The 20,128-nt window shown below is 39.1% G+C and overlaps 1 protein-coding gene across 3 annotated transcripts in view; it reads left to right on the top strand.

The window, feature by feature from the left end:
* Positions 1-20,128, top strand: part of SLC44A5 (solute carrier family 44 member 5) — a 424,123-nt gene that overhangs the window by 238,377 nt on the left and 165,618 nt on the right. For all 3 annotated transcript variants that reach the window (XM_039219401.1, XM_039219403.1, XM_039219402.1), the window contains exon 5: positions 9,101-9,149. In XM_039219401.1, the coding sequence (XP_039075332.1) occupies positions 9,101-9,149 (49 nt within the window). The remainder of the gene's footprint in view (positions 1-9,100; positions 9,150-20,128) is intronic.

The raw sequence follows: 20,128 nt of genomic DNA, 5'->3' as shown, positions 1-20,128 counted from the left end.
CATCCTCTTACTTTCAATCTGCCGGTGTCTTTAGGTCTAAAACGGGTTCCTTGTAAGCTGCATATAGATGGGTCTTGTTTTCTTATGCATTCTGATACCCTGTGTCTTGATTGCAGCGTTTAGTCTATTGACATTTAGAGTGAGTACTGAAAGATATGAATTTAGTGCCATTATGTTGCCTTTGGAGTTGATGTTTCTGGTGATGTCCTCTGGTCTTTTATAGTATTTGTTGCATTTGGACTTTTTTGTTTTGTTTTGTCTTTTCTCCACGCAGAGAATCCCCCTTAAAATTCCTTTCAGGGCTGGTTTAGTGGTTATAAACTCCTTTAGTTTTTGTTTGTTTGGGAAACTCTTTATCTGTCTTTCTATTTTGAATGACATCCTTGCTGGATAAAGAATTCTTGGCTGCATCTTTTCCCAGTTCAGCACATTGAATATATCCTGCCACTCCTTTCTGGCCTGCTAAATTTCTGTGGATAAGTCCACTGTGATTCTGATCTGTCTTCCCTTTAAGGTTAAGGACTTTTTTTTTCTTTGCTGCTTTAATGATTCTTTCCTTGTCTGTGTATTCTGTGAATTTGACTGTGATATGCTTTGGTGATGGTTGGTTCTTGTTGAATTGAATGGGAGTTCTCTGTGCTTCTTGGATTTTGATGTCTGTGTCCTTCCCCAGATTAGGGAAGTTTTCTGCTCTAATTTGCTCACATAAACTTTCTGCTCCTTTTTCTCTCTCTTCATCTTATGGGACTCTTATGATTTTGATGTTATTCCTTTTCAATAAGTCACTGAGTTCTCTAAGTCTTGTATCATGATCTTTTGCTTTTGTGTCCCTCCTTTTTTCTGCTTCAACGTTTTCCATAATTTTATCTTCTACATCACCTATTCACTGTTCTGCTTTGTCCATCCTTGTTATTGTGGCTTCCATTTTGGATTGCATCTCAATTATAGCATTTTAAATTTTGTCCTGACTAGGAAGGGATTCTATGCTTTTTTTCCAACCCCAGCCAGTATTCTTATTATCATGGTCCTAAGTTCTAGTTCAGACATCTTGCTTATATCTGTGTTGATTAAGCCTTTGGCTGTCATTTCTTCCTGTTCTTTCTGTTGGAGGAAGAAAATAATTAGTAAAATAAAAAATAGAAATTAAAAAATTAGAGTCAAAACAAAAAACCAAATAAAGGAAGCTAGATCCTAGGTGTGTTTTGGTCTACTTGTTGAAAGAAGCTTCATAAAATAGAGAACCTCTCTGTCCCTCCCCACTCTTGGTCTCTCTCTCTCTCTCAAGAATAAATAAACATTTTAAAAATTTCCCCCCTTAAAAAAGGAGCGCCTGGGGGGCTTATTTCGTTGTGTCCAACTTCAGCTCAGGTCATGATCTCATGGTTTGTAGGTTCGAGTTCTGATTCAGGCTCTGTGCTCACAACTCAGAGCCTGGAGCTGGCTTTGGAATCTGTGTCTCCCTCTCTCTGCACTGCCCCTACTCATGCTCTGTCTCTCTCTGTCTTTTTCTTTCTCTCTCTCTCAAGAATAAATAAACATTTAAAAATTTACAAAAAATAAAATAATGAAAGAAGAGGAAAAAAGAAAAATTTTAAAAACTAAAAGTTATACCATAAAATAGAATAGAATAAAATAAAGGAAATAAAATAGCATAAAATTTTTAAAATAAAAAATAAAGTAAAAAAAATAAAAATTTCTTTTTCTGTATCCAAGAAACAAGAAAAGGAAGAAATACAAAGAAAAAAAGAAAATAATTTAAGCAAAAACAGAAGCAAAAAAAATGAACAAATAAATGATCCAGCAAACAGAATGAAACCCGAATAAAGTTACATCCATTTTACCCTAGAATTGAAACTATGAAGCCCTCTATAGTCTGTACACTAAGCAGCTGGTGTGACTTGTCCTGGTCTTCCAGGGGATGTGCTTAGAAGACACAGTTAGGAGGGTCTCCATTCTCCCATAGGTGGCGCTGCTTAGCTTACTGGGGTGTGTATCAGTGTGGCCTCATGCTCCTACAATTATGTACCTCTGTGGGAGAGTTGGAAATGGCTTCACCCAGCTCCCTAGTCTCTGGCACAGGAACTTCACTCTCTGACCCAGTCAGGATCAAGCATCCCCCCTTTTTCTCAGGCCTCTGTCTACTTCCCTTCTGTACATGTTCATGTCCACTCTGTCCACCTGCCAGGCAGCACCTCCTTCCGGGTTTTACCTCAGATAAAACACAGCCCCACCCTTTAGAGACACCTGTGGCTTGGACCTGCGCTGACTCGTTGGGGGAGTGTCTTGCTGAGCAATGGCTGGGTGCCATCTTGCCCCAGAAAACGTTCGTATAATTGCTCAGTGGCAGAGGTTCAGAAATTATGGCAAATCACAATACACAGTACACAAAACCAGGTTTCACCCCACTCTGGTTATTGTTCCAATACCAGCAAATATGGCTGCTCGCTGGGGTCCACTGGGACCTTTGTTGTGGGGAGGCCATATGGCCTCTACCACTGCACTCCAAGCAGGGGAACCACTTCTCCCCATGTGGCACATGGGCCCTTCAGACCCCTCTGCCTGCTCTTGGGGATTCACCCTACTTCCTCACCAGAGTACTGCCAGGCACTGAGCTCTGGAACTTCAGACTCTGTGTTCCACTGTTTATAGAATCCTGGAAGTGTTGAAACCCTCTCCTTTCTTTCCATCAGTGGTTTTGGGGAAGAGATTTCTTGTTCAGTCTCCTGCGGGTGTTTTCACTCTCTCTCTCTCTCCAGCTACTTTTGGGGAGTGCTTTTCTTGCATGATCCCAATGTGCCTCACTCTCCCCCTTTCTTTTTTTCTGTCCTCTTTCTGCAATAACAGCTCACTACCCTCCGTGGCTTTTCTTTCCCCCAATTCACCTCTCCACATCATGTACCTGCTGAGTTCTGTGGCTCAAGTTATGCAGATTGTTGAGTTAATCCTCAGATCAGTTTCTTAGGTGTCCAAAAATGGTTTGCTGCTGATCTAGCTGTATTTCAGGGATGAGACAACTCAGGTCTCCATGCTGCTCTGCCATCTTACCTCCTCTCCCCAAATTTTGTTTTTTATAACTGATCAAGGGTAGTTATATGGTTATTTTTCTCTGAGAAACAGATTGCTTTTAAGGAGAAAGTCTTTCCAAGCATAACATGCTGCTTTATCTTACCATTTGCATTCAACAGAATCATGTGAAATCCACACCCATGAGTTGAATTAATTACCTGGACTATTCTCCTTAATCCTCATGAATATTTCTAGGAAGAAAAATTGCATAAGTAAAATACAAACTTTTAATTATAATAAGTGACTTCTATTATAGATATTTTTTAGCGATTCTGTTGTCAAATAATTTTGGTGATCAGAGAATCACATGAAATTGAGAAATTCTTAAAATGACAGCCTAATTATAATTATTTTTTTCCTGTAAGAAATATGAATGTATTCAACTAGCTAAGCCATATGATAGTTAAGTATTGTGGCTCTTTTCACTTAGCTGGCCTCTCAGTCTATTTATTCCAGAAATGCAATTAGAGCCTGTGAGGGCCTCTGAAAAACCCAGAGCCTGTATAGATTTCAGGAAATAAAAAATTTGCATGACAATACAAATTCTGCCAGCACATGGGGCAGCTGAAGTCATCACTTTCCAGCTGTCATTACTATATGGAATCAGCTAAATCTTATCATTTGACTGTGGCTTTAGTGTATTTTCAACTGAAATATAAGGCAGCCAGGATTTACAGTCAGAAAGTGCCAGCTTTTCAGACAGATTTGACAATAGCATTTCATTTACACTGTGATCCACTTTTTCACTTTGTAAGGTACAAATCACAGCAAAATTGGAAGCCAGCCTAGATGCTTTTTTTAAAAAGTGATCTCTTCACCCAATGTGGGGCTCAAATTAACACCCCCTGAGGCTGAGTTGCATGCTCTACCAACTGAGCTACCCAGGTGCCCCTCCATCCTAGGTACTTTTAAACCAGTTTTGATTATTTTTAATGTAAAAAGTGAATAATTACAAGATCAATATAAGTTGCTTTCTCTGACTGACTTATTTTGGTTAGCATAATACACTCAAGTTCGATCCATATTGTTGCAAATGTCATTAAGGAGGGCACTTTTCAGGATGAGCACTGCAGTGTCATATGTAAGAGATGAATTACTGGGTTCTACTCCTGAAACAAAGACTACACTGTATGTTAACTTACTTGAATTTAAATGACTTTTTCTAATTTTACTTTTTTATTTTTGAGAGAGAGAGAGAGAACATGAACAGGGGAGGAGCAGAGAGGGAAGGAGACACAGAATCTGAAGCAGCTCCAAGCTCTGTGCTGTCAGCATAGAGCCCAATGTGGGGCTTGAACCGGTGAACTGCAAGATCAGGATCTAGGCCAAAGTCAGACGCTTAACTGAACGAGCCACCCAGGCACCACTAACTTGAATTTAAATTAAAAAGAAAAAAAAAAGATGAATATAAGTTGCTAACCCCTTTTCATCTGCCTCCTCTCTCCACTCGTCTGTGGAAGTTCTTTGAGATCACCAATGAGCAACTTCCTGCCAAATGGCTCAATATAGGCTTTGGGTTCAGACCATCTGTCTTCTAATCCTACCTGCTGAGGGGCATATGGCAAATGAGCTTACCCTCTATATCTCAACTTTTCATTTATAAAATGGAATGATAATAATGGCATACATTACAGAATTATGGGGCATTAAATAACATAATAAATATACCTTGCATTGTGCAAGGGAGTACAACTCACATGTGTTTGATGTGTAGTTGTGCAAAATGGCAGATCTGTGTTCAAAGTACTCACAGCATCCCCAGGTACAAATAAGCATTCACTTAGTAATCATTTTCTGTAGAATTTATAATTTTCTCTCTTTCATGGAATTCTTTAGCTTTCTTGAATGTCACTTTTCTGTTTATCTTTTTATAGCTGTTTAATTTTACCTTTTATCCTTAACTATAGTGTTTCCCAAAGCTCATACACATCATGATGACCTATTTTCTCTTACTCCATCAAGCTTGGTCTTTTATGCACAGCTAGAATTAAGCACTATGTACAAACTGAGATTGAAATTAAGGATGAGATTCAGAATAAAATCAAGTAGTCTTGATGGTCTCCAAATCTGATTATATATTAGAATTATCTGATGGGGCAATTAAAGATACAGATTCCCAGGCCCACTCCAGACCTACAGAATTGTAATATTTGGTGTGAGGGCCTGGAAACTTGTATCCCCAAACAGATTTTAAGATATATCAGCCGTTCAGCCAAATCTGTAAATAAAATCTGGAACCACCAAGAATACCAGCGTTAGTGTTCCACACCAGAGTAGAAGATCCAAGTCTAAGAGCACATGGGTCAGAGAGGGCAAGTAGAACATGGAGCCCAAGCTGAGTGTCAGTCAGGAGCAGGAGAAACCTATTCACCTATGACCCTGCTCTGTGCCCCATCGTTCCCTCTTTATATCTCTATCATGGCTCTACCACACAGGGTTGAAATTATAATCTTGAGCTTATATGTATTATTCAACTGTGAGACTCATGATGTAGGCTTAGTGTCAAGAATTCATTCTTGAATCTCTACCACCTGTTCATAGCAAGAATACAATGTGTTGTTAAAATGGATTGTTGAAACCTAAGTCAGACAAGAGAGTGAGTTTATTAGTGGGACTCTTTGCTTCCCATAAGGGACATGAACTAGCAAAAAAGCAAGAAAGGGGAATTTGGCATAAGGATACAAAGTATCTCATGAAACAAGTCTGGACCTTACGTAGGGACTGGAACAAGAAGCTATATGGCCCTCTAGGATTTCTACCTCTTTCTTGTTTTACATATTTGCTTCAGTAATTTCTTTCTCAAAGCTAGTGTTCTCTGCTTCTCTGGTCTTCAAGCTTTATATTTTGCAGTTCTTATCTACCACTGACTAACCTACTGTCCATTCTAATTCTAAATTTCTGGGATACAGTGACCAGGAATGACTGGGTCAGCTTGGACCTAGTGTCCAAACCAGATTCGGTCCCTGCTTGCCAAGGAATAGGCATATGGGAGAAACTTGGCTGCTAGAGACCTACCCACTCCTATGGATTAGAGAGGACCTTTCTTTAAGCACTTTTATAGGTATTTATTCATTGGAGCCTCATAACATTTACAAATATGGAAACCAAGACTCTGAGGTGAAGTGATCTGTGTAGGGGCCACTCTGCTAGTAAGCCACAGAGAGCATACAGTCTGACTCTAGAACCATTGCTCCTAACCTCTATGCCACATGACTTCTCATTGGTAAATCTTGAATCTTTCTTTCCATTATTTACACCACCACTTGGAAAGTGGCACATTACTTCACCTCTGTTATTATAATAGACTCCTAAGTTGATCTCTTTTACTTTGCATTTTGCCATACAACTTGTATACTGCTGCTAGATTACTCTTTCTTAAGCACTGCTTTTACCATGCCATTCCTTTGTTCAAAATCCTTCTACAGCTCCTTGTGGCCTAAGATGTATAAAATAACTTCTTCCTAGGGGTGCCTGGCTGGCTCAGTTGGTTGAGTGTCTAACTCTTTTTTCTTTTTAATTTTTAATGTTTATTTATTTTTGAGAGAGAGAAAGAGAGAATATGAACAAGGGAGGGGCAGAGAGAGAGGGAGACACAGAATCCGGAGCAGGCTCCAGGCTCTGAGCTGTCAACACAGAGCCCGACGTGGGACTCAAACCCACAAACCGTGAGATCATGACTGGAGCCCAAGTCAGATGCTTAACCGACTGAGCCACCCAGGTGCCTCGAGTGTCTAAGACTTGATTTCAGCTCAGGTCATGATGCCAGGGTCATGGGATCAAGCCCTCCATCAGGCTCTGCAGTCACTGTGGACACTGCTTAAGATTCTCTCTCTTTCCCTCTGCCCCTCTCCCCTGCTCATGCACACATGTGCCCGCTCTCTCTCTAAATCTCTCTCTCTTAAAATAAAAGAAACAAAAAAATCCAAAAGACAAAAATCGTCCATCCCAGCTTTTTAGGCTTTCTGTAGTCTGATCCTATGGTATCTATTCAGTTTTTTCCCCCTCCTCCTATCCCATTATTTACTATTCCAGTCAGGCTGATCTTTTCACCATTCCCACAAACATGCTAATCATTTCTATCTCTGACTTCGTTCATTGCTACAGGTCTAAACTTCATGTATCCATCTTAAAATATTGTGGCTCTCATCTTAACTGAAAGTGAACTTTCCTTCCCTGGATCTAGTCACACTTTCTTTGTACCCCTCTTATGATATCATGTTATGCCTTGTATTACAGTAATTTTTGTACTTTTCTTATTTCTCTCCCAGCTCACCAGTTAGCTTGTTGAAGACAGAGACTGTTTCACTAAATCTTGTATCCCCTGCAGTGCCTCTTTCAATGCAGAACACGTAACAGGTGATCAATAAATAGCTACTGAATTTAACAGAATTCTAGTTTCATTCACCCAAAATGTTTTTCTTTGCCTTTTGTATTATTCTAAACTTTCACAAAAACCTCACTTCCTTGAACGAAACCCTTGTGACTCTTCTAGTCCTTGATGAAACCTACTCTCTTGGAACTCTTGTAACACTTATAATATAGTTAATTAAGGAACTAATTAACTAAGTTACTAATTAATTAATTGTTTTAGATGATATGTTCAGTGTTCATATGTTACAACACAGGGCCTGGTAAATAAAGATTCTCAAGGAATATTTGTTTTTGTTTTAATGTTTTTTGATGTTTTATTTATTTCTGAGAGAGAGAGACAGGGAGAGAGACAGCGTGAGCAGGGGAGGGTCAGAGAGAGAGGGAGACACAGAATCTGAAGCAGGCTCCAGGCTCTGAGCTGTCAGCACAGAGCCCCACGCGTGGCTCGAACCCACAAACCGTGAGAGCATGAGCTGAGCCGAAGTCGGACGTTCAACCAACCAAGCCACCCAGGCGCCCCAAGGAATATTTTTTGAATGAAGCAACACATTGATCTTGTCCCAACAGTTGTAAGATCCTCAAGATAGGGACCGTGCCTTATATATGTTCTGTGCCCTCAAGCTCTCAGCATAAAATAAGTGCTTTATGAATATTCACTGACCAACTGGCTCTTGGATTTCTGTAGTGTGTCTATCTTTACGTTCCTGTTGTTTTGCCCTCAGCTCGTGATTACACTGAAGAGGTCTCCGAGTCCTCAGACCTCATTTCCCCTTTCTAGGCAGAGTCACGTTGCTGACACATGGTTTTTGTCGTTTTTGTTTTGCCTTTTTTTTTTTTTTTTTTTTTTTTGCCAGTCCCTTTTGAAATGCTGTCTTTAATTCCAGGACTAGGTCTTCTCAAAGGATAGAAGCATGGGAAGGGGGTGGGATTGCAAAATACATATCCCTGGCCAGAAATGATTTTATAGAACTTGGTCCTGGGTCTGCTTACTCAGTACATGTCAGGAGAAAAAGCCATTCTGTGTGTACCTTGTATGGTTTAAAAATGAGGGTATTCTATCACAATCATGATGCAACAATGAAAGACTGGGACGTCTCCCCAGATGGCACGAAGCCTGGCAGTAGATCTTAAAAAAATCAATTAAAAGTAATGTGCTTATAATATGATAGTGACTTGTATATACCATATAGAAAACATGGCAGAGAGCAACAATATTTCAACCTCTTCAGGGAAAGCCTAATCTATTGGGAGAAAGGGAAAAATTGGATAAGCAGGCATTTCTATTATATTGTACACCTCATGAGTATGCAATACTTGATGATGGCAGTTAGTAGAATGTATTGCAGAGCAGAAGGGCTCCAAGTTTTGCTAGCTTGGATGCAATCCATAATGCTATTATCCAGAACAATGGGAGGTATGTGTACAATACGCACAGAGTATGGTCCTTAATAACTCTTCCTGATCTTGCTTCTATCTGGAGAGAGGGAAAAGGATTGGCAGGTGTAACCAAGGCATAACTGATGTTTTGCTGGACCAAAGAATGAATTCAACATTACACTGGGCAGTATCTAAGTTGTAGATTTTTCTTTCTTAATATTTTATATGTATTTATTTGCCGTTTCATTGGCATATATGCTTAAAAAGTTCTTTGTTTTCAATGCAGGTGATCCAAAGAAATTTGATCCGAATTTCAAAGGGCCTGTTGCCAAAAGGTAAGCGATTCTTTTCTTGGAAATATATATTTTTTAACAAACACAGAAAGCTTATCTTTGGTACCATTTTCTGGTCAATGAAGAATTATGTCTGTTATGAAGGAGAAATGACTTATTTTTTTGTTGCCTAAATGTCACTTTCTTTATATAGGGAAAATGCAGAGAACAAATCTTTCCATGAGTCATGAATATCCTCTCGTATTCAGCAAATGAGCTGCTTTAAATTATTGGGCCAAAGAGTTTGTGTTTCTCCAAAAGAGAAGCCGAAAAATGCTTTACAAGATTTAATCACTTTGTAGAGAAGCAAACACAGTTGAGTAGTTGTTTGATGCACCTGTTTACTGGGTGATTCACCACTGCAAATGCAAAGTTGCTATGCCAACTTCTTCCACACCAGGTATTTGTGCTACACAGCTTCCCAAAGCTTTCTTAGAGACAACGATTCACCAAGACATCATGTAGCTTTAGACATCATGTAGCATTTTAGACTGCTCTAGGGAAATAGGTACTTGTTTCAACTGGTACTTCTTTCTCAATGTTGTATGGCATTTAAAAACTATCCAGAGCCTGGAGCCTATGTCAGAGTCTGTGTCTCTCTCTCTCTCTGACCCTCCCCTGCTCATGCTGTCTCTCTCTCTCTCTCTCTCTCTCTCAGTCTCTCCTAGAAATAAATAGAAAGAAAAAAAAATAAAAACTATCCAGTAATGTATAGGCCTCTTTTATTATTATTTTTACCCTTTATTCCCAGGCTTCCTGCTAATCAAAAAAGGGGTTTATAAGGAAGAATAGGAAAAAATGAGAAAATTATGCTGTTGGCAGCTGGGTTTTGCTTAGCTTTCACCTTGATCTCTGGCAGTTGTATGTTATAACAAACTGCTCGGTGAAATAATGATCATCATGCTTGTTGTTTGCACTGCCCACCATCAGCCTGTGCATTGGCATTTACTGTTATGTGCCTATAATATTTGGCTTTAAACAAATGTGTATTCAGTTTTTCCTAATGCTGTAAAAAGCCAGGTAATTTGTTTGGGGTTACTTATTTGAAGGCGTAGCAATGCCTTCTTTAGAGTAAGTCTGAAATCTCTTGTTCTTTCCATGGTAACACCATGAATACATTCTGTTGTCCAGTATACAAATAGCCTCATTCAATATGTAGGTTACTTTTACTGCACTTTCATTCATTGTCTAGTAACTAGTTTACACTAATTGAATCTAGCTTATTGGCCTTAAGGGACCATTAGATATAATCCAGATTCAATTCAATAGTGGTGGCGGTAGTAGTAGTAGTAGTAGTAGTAGTAGTAGTAGTAGAAGAAGAAGAAGAAGAAAAAGAAGAAGTAGTAGTAGTACTATAGTAGTAGTAATGATAATAATAATAAAAATTGTAGTCACACTTGGACAGACAAAATACAGATTATAGGTGTGCCTTTTCTAGCCATAGAGAAGAAAGCAGAGTTAAGCCTGGTGTGCTTTAGGGGTGGGGAAGAAGTTGAGATTTGTTTTCAGTTATTTAGAATTTAATGATGGAACCAACTAGTTCAGGTAAAGTCTAAACAACTGTGATAACCATTGTTAGGAAAGTAATTAATTTTTACTGAGGGCCTTTTGTGATGCCCTAAGTACCACAAAGGACTTCAAAGGTAAAATGGTCATTATGGGCATACTTCCCCCACTCTTCAATCCAAGAACAGGGGAAAGTATTGTAAAACCACAGGAGCTTAATGACAGGAAGACACAGTTGACCCATTTGTAACTTTTCGGCTTGCAGGATTTTATAATACCCTTCCTGGAAAAATAATTAGTGTTTAAAGAGCAAATGAGAAATCCCAAATTCTTCGCATTACCTCTGGCAGCAGGGCCAGCTTTAATAACATCTTTTGCTTACAGATATCACTTCCCTTCTGAAAGATTCGAAGTATTATCAGATATCCAGGCCAATTCTTAGAGCCTTCTCTGCTTGTCAGTCAACCATCTTCTATACACCTCTCTCAGTTCACAAGGACATCATTTTGTCTCCTTTATTCAACATAATTTTTTTAGAGGTTGTTTTGCATTGGGTTGAGATTGAGAGCTTGGTAAAACTGAGAGTGTCTGGCACCCATGGCAGTACATTAAGCAATGAAAATGAATGCACATAGAAAACAAAGACATAGGCTGTTTTATAAGATGCTGCAGGAGTAATTCCTCTTGTGATTTAGAACTAAGAAAAGTTTTCATTTAATGGAGAATTAGTATACTTCTGTTATATAAAGAGAACTATGTAATCCACCACATTTTTCCTTTTGTACTGAATTGTAGAAGGCACACTGAGAAATTCAATTTCAATGCCAGCAACTACATTAGCCTTTGAGTCAAGAATTTCTTTTGGGGAGTTTGAATTTCTATTTCTATTTTAATAACTCTACCGTACCCAGGTGTTTTAAGTCATTTCATTTAAGATTTTTTTTTCTAGAAAGAGGCAGCTTATAGGTAGACAGGTAAATAGAAATAAAAGGCCTACCTGTTTCATAATTGCCTTTTCTCTCTATACACAAAATAGATGAAGGACATATGACTCCTATAATCAAATTGGTAGGTTTCACAATGCTGAAGATAACTATTATTATAAAGGGTTGAAAATCTATCTGAAATGTAAAAAGATGCATTTTTTTCTCCCTGAAGAATTGGGTGGAGGTAGCAAATTCACTGTCTCTCAAGATGAGAGAGAAGAAGCATTCATTACAGATGTGGTAGAGGGAGCATTCAGTCACATAAAGAAGTTTGACTAACTGACCTCTCAGTCCTTTGCAATCTTGAAATTTCAAGACTGTGATTCAACTCTTAATGCCAAAGTACGGAAGGAAGAATCCAGCTTCTGGCTTAAGTAATACACTTTAAAAACACTGTACTGATGCCTTCTTGTGAATTCTAAAGTGCCATTAACAAGTAGACATCTCAAGTTACTGTGAGAACACAATGTGTTTTCCGAAATTTATGCAGTTCTCATATTGGCTACTTGTTGAAATAATTGGTATGCTTTTTGTTATACCAATTATGACATCATTTGTTTTATTTCTCTTCATTTCCTTTCACATTTTGAGACTAAAAGTTTTGAAGGGAGTGCTATGGATATAGGCTTTTTATTTCAAACTATTACAAATCAAAATGGTTTGTAACCTTCTCTCTTCTCTCATATTCTCTCCAGTAGAGATTTATTGTGTAGCACTCTCCTCAAACTGATTTTAAGAAGGTTACCAATGATCTCAATCTTTCTAAGTGTGGTGGTTGGTGTCTTTTGCTGCTCAAAGCAGCATTTGACAAAGGTGACCACTGTCTACTTTTTGAAATGCTCTTTACTTTTGGCTTCCTTGACATCATACTCACCTGAAGCTTCTTTCATCTCATTGGCTTCTACTTTTCATTTTCCTCAGTCTTTGTTTGATCTTCAAATGTTGGAATGCCACAGGACTTGGCTTTCTCTTCTCTTTCTCTAATCTATTTTTACACTAGGCCAATGATTTTAAATTTTATCTGTATGTCAATGACCTCCAAGCTCATACTGCTACCAATGACCCTTCCATTGACTTCCATGATTCTGTATTTAGCTGCCTACTCAACACCTGTCTTTGCATTCTCAATACTTATTCAAACTTAGTTTGGCCCAACTGAACTCTTGATTCCTACTCCTGCCCCAAAGTTCTAAAACCTCCCTCCTCAGTCTTTTCCATCTCAGAAAATGACACCAATATCCATCAGGTTACAGATCCTTGGTTTCTTTTTGTTTTTCTCATCTCCTATATTCACTCCATTAGGAAGTCTTATTAGTTATAGCTCCTTAATGTATCACCAAGCCAACTGTTTCTCCATCTTTCCTGCTACCACCTTCATCCATGACATTATACATCCTGCCTATACTTTTGCACTGGAATCTAGAATGGTCTTCCTTCTTTCACTCCTGCTTCTCTTAAATCTGTTATCCACACAAGACCCTGAGTGAACTTTCAAATCATAGATGAAATTATGCAGCTCCTCTACGTACATATTTTCAATAGTTTCCCATAGCACTTTGATTAAAACTCAAACTTGCTGTGCCTTATGCGAGTGCCCTCTGTGTAACTCACCATCTTTATCCCCTATCACTCTTTCTCTTTATCCTCTCATTGTAGCTACACTTGCTTTCTTCCCATTTTTTTGAACAATCTAAACTTGCATCCCTCTTGGGGACTTTGTGTTTGCTATTCTTATACCTGAAATATTTTGCTCTCAGACTTTTGCATGGCTGGCTCCCTCTTATCATCCTGCTCCTAACTTCCATTGGCCTAGAAGCCTCGCTGACAATCCAGCCCTGCAGCCACACTGTGTCTCTCTGTTTTTTTTAAGTAGTTTCAAGTTTTAAATTGCAACTCGTTAACATAGTCACTCTCTGCAACATCATTTAATTGTATTTACTTCATACTTTTTATCACTATTGAGAAACCACTTTATTCATTTCTTTGCTTATGTAACTAATGTCCTATCTAGAGTATCATGTCAGTAAAAATCAAAAAGCTTGTGTGTTTTGTTCATCACTCTATTCCCTGGGATTAGAAAGTCCCTGACACATATGCATTTGTTGAATGACTAAATTGAACTATCATCCTAGCTTCAAAATGGAAGACATGCTGGAAAAGATAGATGCTCGCTGGAATGAAGGCCGGGCACCACTTAGAAGACTATTTCAGTAATCCACCTGAGAAACGAGTAAAACCTGGACTATATCCCTGGGAGAGAAAAAATGTAACAAGTAATGAGAAGGCAAAACCTCTAAGACTTTAGGGCTGGTTGTATGTTAAGGTTGAAGACAGAATCTAGCATGACTGTGCCCGATGACCAGATGGATTGTGGTTACAATCACCAAAGTAGGGAACACATGAGGAAAAGCCGTATGGTTATGAAAGGCAGAGAAAACCGTGTGTTTCGACTTTGAAATGTTGAATTTGGGATGCCTATGGCATATCCAGGTAGGAATATTTAGTAGAAAGTAAGAAATATACTTCTGAGGCTCTTTGAAATAATTGATATATTTATTTTAACTAAAAAAGTGTTTAAATAAAGAGGGACATTTGAAAGAATATTAAAGTCTAATTTACAAAAATGTAAGTTTTCTCTTCTGAGAAATACTCCCTGATCATCCCTAGAGTAAACTGCAGGTACTTTCTCTGGTGCTTCAGAGTACTCTGTGTGCCTATAATCTTGTGTTGTAGTTAGTTGTTTGCTTGGCTAACTCCTCAGTTGAACCATGATTTCTGCTAAGCAGAACTGCACATAGAAGGGGCGCCTGGGTGGCTTAGTCGGTTGAGCGTCCGACTTTCGCTTAGGTCATGATCTCTCGGTTCGTGGGTTCGAGCCCCGCGTCGGGCTCTGTGCTGACTGCCAGCTCAGAGCCTGGAGCCTGTTTCAGAGTCTGTATCTCCCTCTCTCTCTGACCCTCCCCTGCTCATGCTGTCTCTCTCTCTCTCTCTCTCTCTTAAAAATAAAAAAAATAAAATAAAGAACTGCACATAGTAGATCTGTGAGTAACAGTTTTGATCATGTCACACCTCCTACTCAAGTTTCAGCAGTGAGTTCCCACTGCCTAAACATTAACATTATATTCACATCCCTACACAAATTTGTCTTGATATATCCACCTAAACTTCGCTCGCTCTCTCTCTCTCTGTCTCCCACCACTCTGTCTCTTGGGTTTTGAAACCCTTGAATGAACTATCTGTTGAACTAAACCAGTCCTGTATACTTCGGCAGGGTCTGAAAATTTATTATGTCACTGTCCTCCAATTACAACTCAGGGATGATGACTGGCACTAACAAAGCTCACAAGAGACTGATGTATAAAACCAGAATGCCAATACAGTAATTTACATTAAGAAATTTAACTGCTGAGCAGACCTGGTGCTCATGTTGACCTGACCAGCGCATTGCTCCCTTTAGGCAAACTGCATGAGAAACTTCATTATCAAAAGGTCACTTGATGACTATATAGTCAGAACAGGGGAATTGCATGAGTGGAGCATCTAGTGACATTAGGTGCTGGCTGACTTTGGTGTCAATCAAGAGAGTGAGATCTTCACATCAGTTTGACTTGATGCCCTAACCTGGAGAGTGTTTGGAAGGGCAGAACTGTTTGATCGCTATTTGCAATTCTCTTTAGATATGTTAATGAAGTCAATAAATTTAAAGTTAGGCTTGTGGGACTGGGAAAGTGACTCTATACATCTCTGCTTTAATTATGTGTTGATTTCATATTTAACTCTCAGAAGTTTGGGGGAAGCACCCTGCTATTACATAAAGTGGTAGTCTTCGTTGCTTAACAACCCTGTTCAAGATCCACCTTCTCAGACCCTAGTCTCAGAGTCCCTTCCCTCCACCAAAATTCTGCAGCTTATGTTATGAATGATACATACAGTTGCTTTTTAACTTTTGTACTTATGTATTATTCTGTCACCTGGCTTGTCACTCTCTTGGAGGACATAGATCTGCATTCAGTATAAATGTAATCAATGATGAGGGCTGGCTCTTCCCTGCACTGCCACCTCCCATGTCACCCTACGCCCACCCCTGCCTGGCCTCAATATACCACTGGTTAGAGCACCTATTCCTTGGATGGAATTCTGCTTATACAAAATGGGGGTTATTTCTTTCAGAGTTGTGCTTATGAATGTTAAGATTCTTTTAATCAGCATCTTTCAGGTGAGCTTTTCTATGAAAAAATAAATAAAATAAACAAATTTCATCTCCATGTCCTGAGAAGATAATATATGACCCTTATCACAGGGTGCCAAGTGTTGCAATTTGAACCTTATTTTTTCAGACTTGGATCACATGTCAAGCATGGCCATAGCATTTTAATGGCTTTGCTCTAACACAAAATGAATAAGATAAACTGAATAAACTGAATTTTTTACACTGGAACCTATAAATCTTTGCCCTACCTTGACATAGCATTCTTGGATCTGTACTGCATACAGTGTCATGCCCTCTGTGGACTCTTTATAAAAACTAATTGAATTGAAAATTGGTCTGAAGTAGATTTCATAAGCTCTGGTAATGCAAATAGCTCAGAGAACTCTGATACCATGTTCCTATTAGCTGAGAGTTGCATTTAGGAATTTGAGCTTCCATATTACACCATTGTCATCTGAAAATGTTATAGAATTTGGATAGCTTCTCAGAAAGAGCATTAAAGGTAACTTTAAAGTCCTAGAGTTCAAATCTATAAGTAAAGCTTTTGTGATGCCTGTATATGGTAACTGTTTTGCCTCAAGTGTGATAGTGCTATAGCCATTATTCAGCCTCTTCTGAGGTTCACTCTTATCTTAATCTGTAGAGTCTATGTCACTTTGCTTCTTCCCCATCCCTGTTTTCCTTTACTCCTTAAACCAATATTTATAGTACATCTAATTCTATGATAAGAATTATGCTAGTAGGTGATAATATAAAGATAGGATGTCCTTGTTCTCAAGGAATTAGATAACAGAAGAAACAGACAACCAAAAAGACTTTATGGTTCAATGTGTGAAGTACAAGCTGTGGAAGAGAACGGAGGATGTGACTTTGAGCCATGGGTGTCTTATGTGGCTGCTATTTCAAAGATTAATATTCATTTATTTTCATTCAACAAATATTTATTGTTCATGTATTATTTCCCCAATATCCTCTAGGTATTAAAGATATATTGATGAGCAAGATAGACAAGGCCTCTGGTTTCTGGAAGGGGAAAAGAGACAGGCAAATAACATCTGAAAAATGAACATGACAGTTTCAGAAAGTGAAAACTGTGAGGAAGAAAACAAAACATGATGGTGTGATAATGCCTAGCTGAGGATGGGGGTGGGCTTTAATTTAGATTTTGTAGCCACAATAGACCCTTCTATAGTGCTGACAATTGAAATGAGACTTGAATAGAAAGGAGGAACTAGCTTTACAAAGATTGAGAACATAGCACTGCAGACAGAAATAGCAAAACACACAGTGTCTAAGGCAGAAATAAGCTTAGTATGTTCAAAGAGCAGAGTTAAGGCTGGTGTGAGTGTAGTACGATGAAAGGGGAGAGGGTTGGAGAGTGGGTTGGTAGGTGATTCCTGCAAGAACATTACAGCTTGTGTGTACAAGTGTGACAGAAAGCCATTGGAGAGTTTTAGGAGAGTGAGTTAATCTAACACATGTTCTTAGAACCCAGTTTTACTGCTGTGTAGAGAATGACTTTTAAGAGTCTAAAAGCGGCAGCAGGGAGAACAATAGGAGGCTTTTGCAGTCATCTAAGTGGAGGAGTCAGTGACTTGGACCACAGTGGTGATAGTGTAGAAGGATAGATGTAAATATGTTCAATATATGTTTTGATAATAGAGGTGAGAGCTGATAGAAACAGAGGTGTCCAGGATAACTGCTAGATATGTAACTGAACCAAACAACTGAGGGGATGAAGATCCTCTATATCAAGAATGGAAAGATTAGGAGAGAAGCAAGTTTGCTGCTGTAGGACTTCTGTTTTGACTGTGTTAAGTTTGAGCTGCATAATAGATATTCCTGTGATGATGCTATATAGGAGTCTGGAGCTCAGTGAAGAATAAAGTGAAGGCTGAATATTGACATTTGGAGGCTAATTGGCATAGAGATAATATTTATTTAAAGCCAAATGTCAAGATGGGATCACTTAGGAGGGTAAAGAAGATACCTAAGGACAAACTCTGAACTCGACACCATTTGAGGGAAGCAGCACAGGAGACAGAAAAATCATCCAGAGGGTTAGCAGAAAAGCAAGGAGAATGCAACATTTTAGAAGCTAAATGTAGTATTACAAGAAGAGATGGATGGATTGATGGATGGATGGATGGATGGATGGATGGATGGAGCCAACTGTGTTGATTGCTTTGGGAGGTCACGCAAGATACAAACTAAGAAGTAACAATTGGATTTGGCAACAAAAAAACATTAGTGACTTCATTATCTCAATTTCAGTGATGTAATGGACAATTAAGTCTGACTAGGGAGAGTTAGAGAATGTCAGGTGAAAGCCTGGCGGTGGCCATTAGAGACAACTCTTTCTGTAAGTTTTATTGGAAGATGAGGGGAATCTGGGATCAAAGTAGAGTTTTATAAAGGTAGAAGATGCTACAACATGGTAGTGTGTGGTGCTGGAAATGATCCAGGACACTGACGATGCAAGAGAAAGGGGAAATTAGAGAAACAAAGTCCTGAAGATGGGATCTGGAACATTATCAGAGAGTGGCCTTAGGTGGTAACAGAGATTCCTAGTCCATACTGTAAGACATAAGCAGAGAATAAGATGTCAGTATTTTTGATGGTTAGAAGAGGGAGATTCTTACTGCTTGCTTCTAATTTCTCGGTGAATTATGAGGTAAGGTCATTAGACAGAGATGGGCTAATGGTGGCAGTAGAGGTGGTAACAGGCCCATGTGTATGAGAATTGAGAGGAGAAAGTATGAAATGATCAGTTTGGAAAGTGGGAAGGTGAACATTATAAACTATTAATCCAGAATATATATTTTTTGCATTTCCCATGTAGTTTATTATTCTAGTCTTAGAAAGATTTAAGGGTGACGTTTTGGTCACTGTTCTGATGGAACATAATGATTTTTAGACACATAATTAGATACCTAAATTATGTGAACAGGAAGATCATGAGGTAGCTGAAATTGGATGACAGTACCTTGGGGTACTTCACATACAAGGAAGATCTTGAACAATATTTTGAAAAAATGATCATGCTGGGGCACCTGGGTGGCTCAGTCGGTTAAGCATCCGACTTCGGATCAGGTCATGATCTCATGGTTCATGGGTTCAAGCCCTGCGTCGGGCTCTGTGTTGACAGCTCAGAGCCTGGAGCCTGCTTCTGATTCTGTGTCTCCCTCTCTCTCTGCCCCTCCCTTGTTTGTACTCTGTCTCTCTCTTTCTGTCTCAAAAATAAATAAACATTTAAAAAAAAAAAAGGAAAAATGATCATGCTGTCAAAGGAGACATCTTTTCTGTGATGGCTTAAAGGCAGGATAAGCATGGTTTCATACCAAGCAGGTATGCTTAACTAATGTTGAAAGCAGACGTAATATATAACATATAGCAAAAAATAGAGAGGCTGGGCATATGTCTGAAACATAGGAGATGAAATATTGGCAGAATAATTTTTGCTATAAAAGAGGAGGAAAAAAGGAGAGGTTTAGGTTGATTCTAGATCATGCATTAGTTTTCTCTTTCATTCATAACTCTTATCTGTTAGGCACTGTGGGCATACGGAAGTGAATAAGACAGACTATGCTCTCAAAAAAAAAAAACCTTAAAATTTAAACTACTAACTTTAATATAGAAAATTATCAACTTGCTACACAGAGATAAAGGCGTAATTCGGGGCAACAGAGCAGAATGAGTGAAATGAATAATTATTACCTATTGGAAGGATGAAGAAATATTTCTTGAAGGTATCATTTGAGCTGGGCCTTAGAAGAAGAGAATGATTTTGATAGAGAATGAAGAAGAGAATCAGACTCATGGAGGCACATGTTGTAGATTCAGTTCTCCAGAAGCAGATGCTGAGCTGGGATCTGGGGTGCAAGCTCCTTATTAGGGATCAACACCAGTGAAAAGAAGGGGAAGGAAGTGGGATTGCCCAGAGATAGATGTCAGACTGCTACCCCAAAGCCTCACTCCACCCAGCAGGGAGCTATGGAGTGAGTACTGTCCCTCCCAGGAGTCTGGAGTATCTCTGAAATGGTCACACCTTTATGAGCTCACTTGGCTCAGTTCCTGGTTTGTCAGCTGTCTTGGGAGGGTAAGACATGGTGTGAAACGGCTGAGGTCGATTCTGAAGGTCCTGGTGGGCTAGAGGCTGCTTATGACCACACGTGCCACAGCCAGGCAGCAAGTCCTTCTTGAAGGAGAACCTTGCTGGTGCATCTCCATGTGGCCCACAGCATGGGAGTGCATGGTATCTTCCATGGTGCTCCAGAGGG

This window comes from Hyaena hyaena, unplaced genomic scaffold (genome assembly GCF_003009895.1).
Source record: "Hyaena hyaena isolate Hyena2069 unplaced genomic scaffold, ASM300989v1 scaffold_826, whole genome shotgun sequence".
Taxonomy (NCBI): Eukaryota; Metazoa; Chordata; class Mammalia; order Carnivora; family Hyaenidae; genus Hyaena; species Hyaena hyaena.
This window is presented reverse-complemented; position numbering and strand designations above follow the sequence as displayed.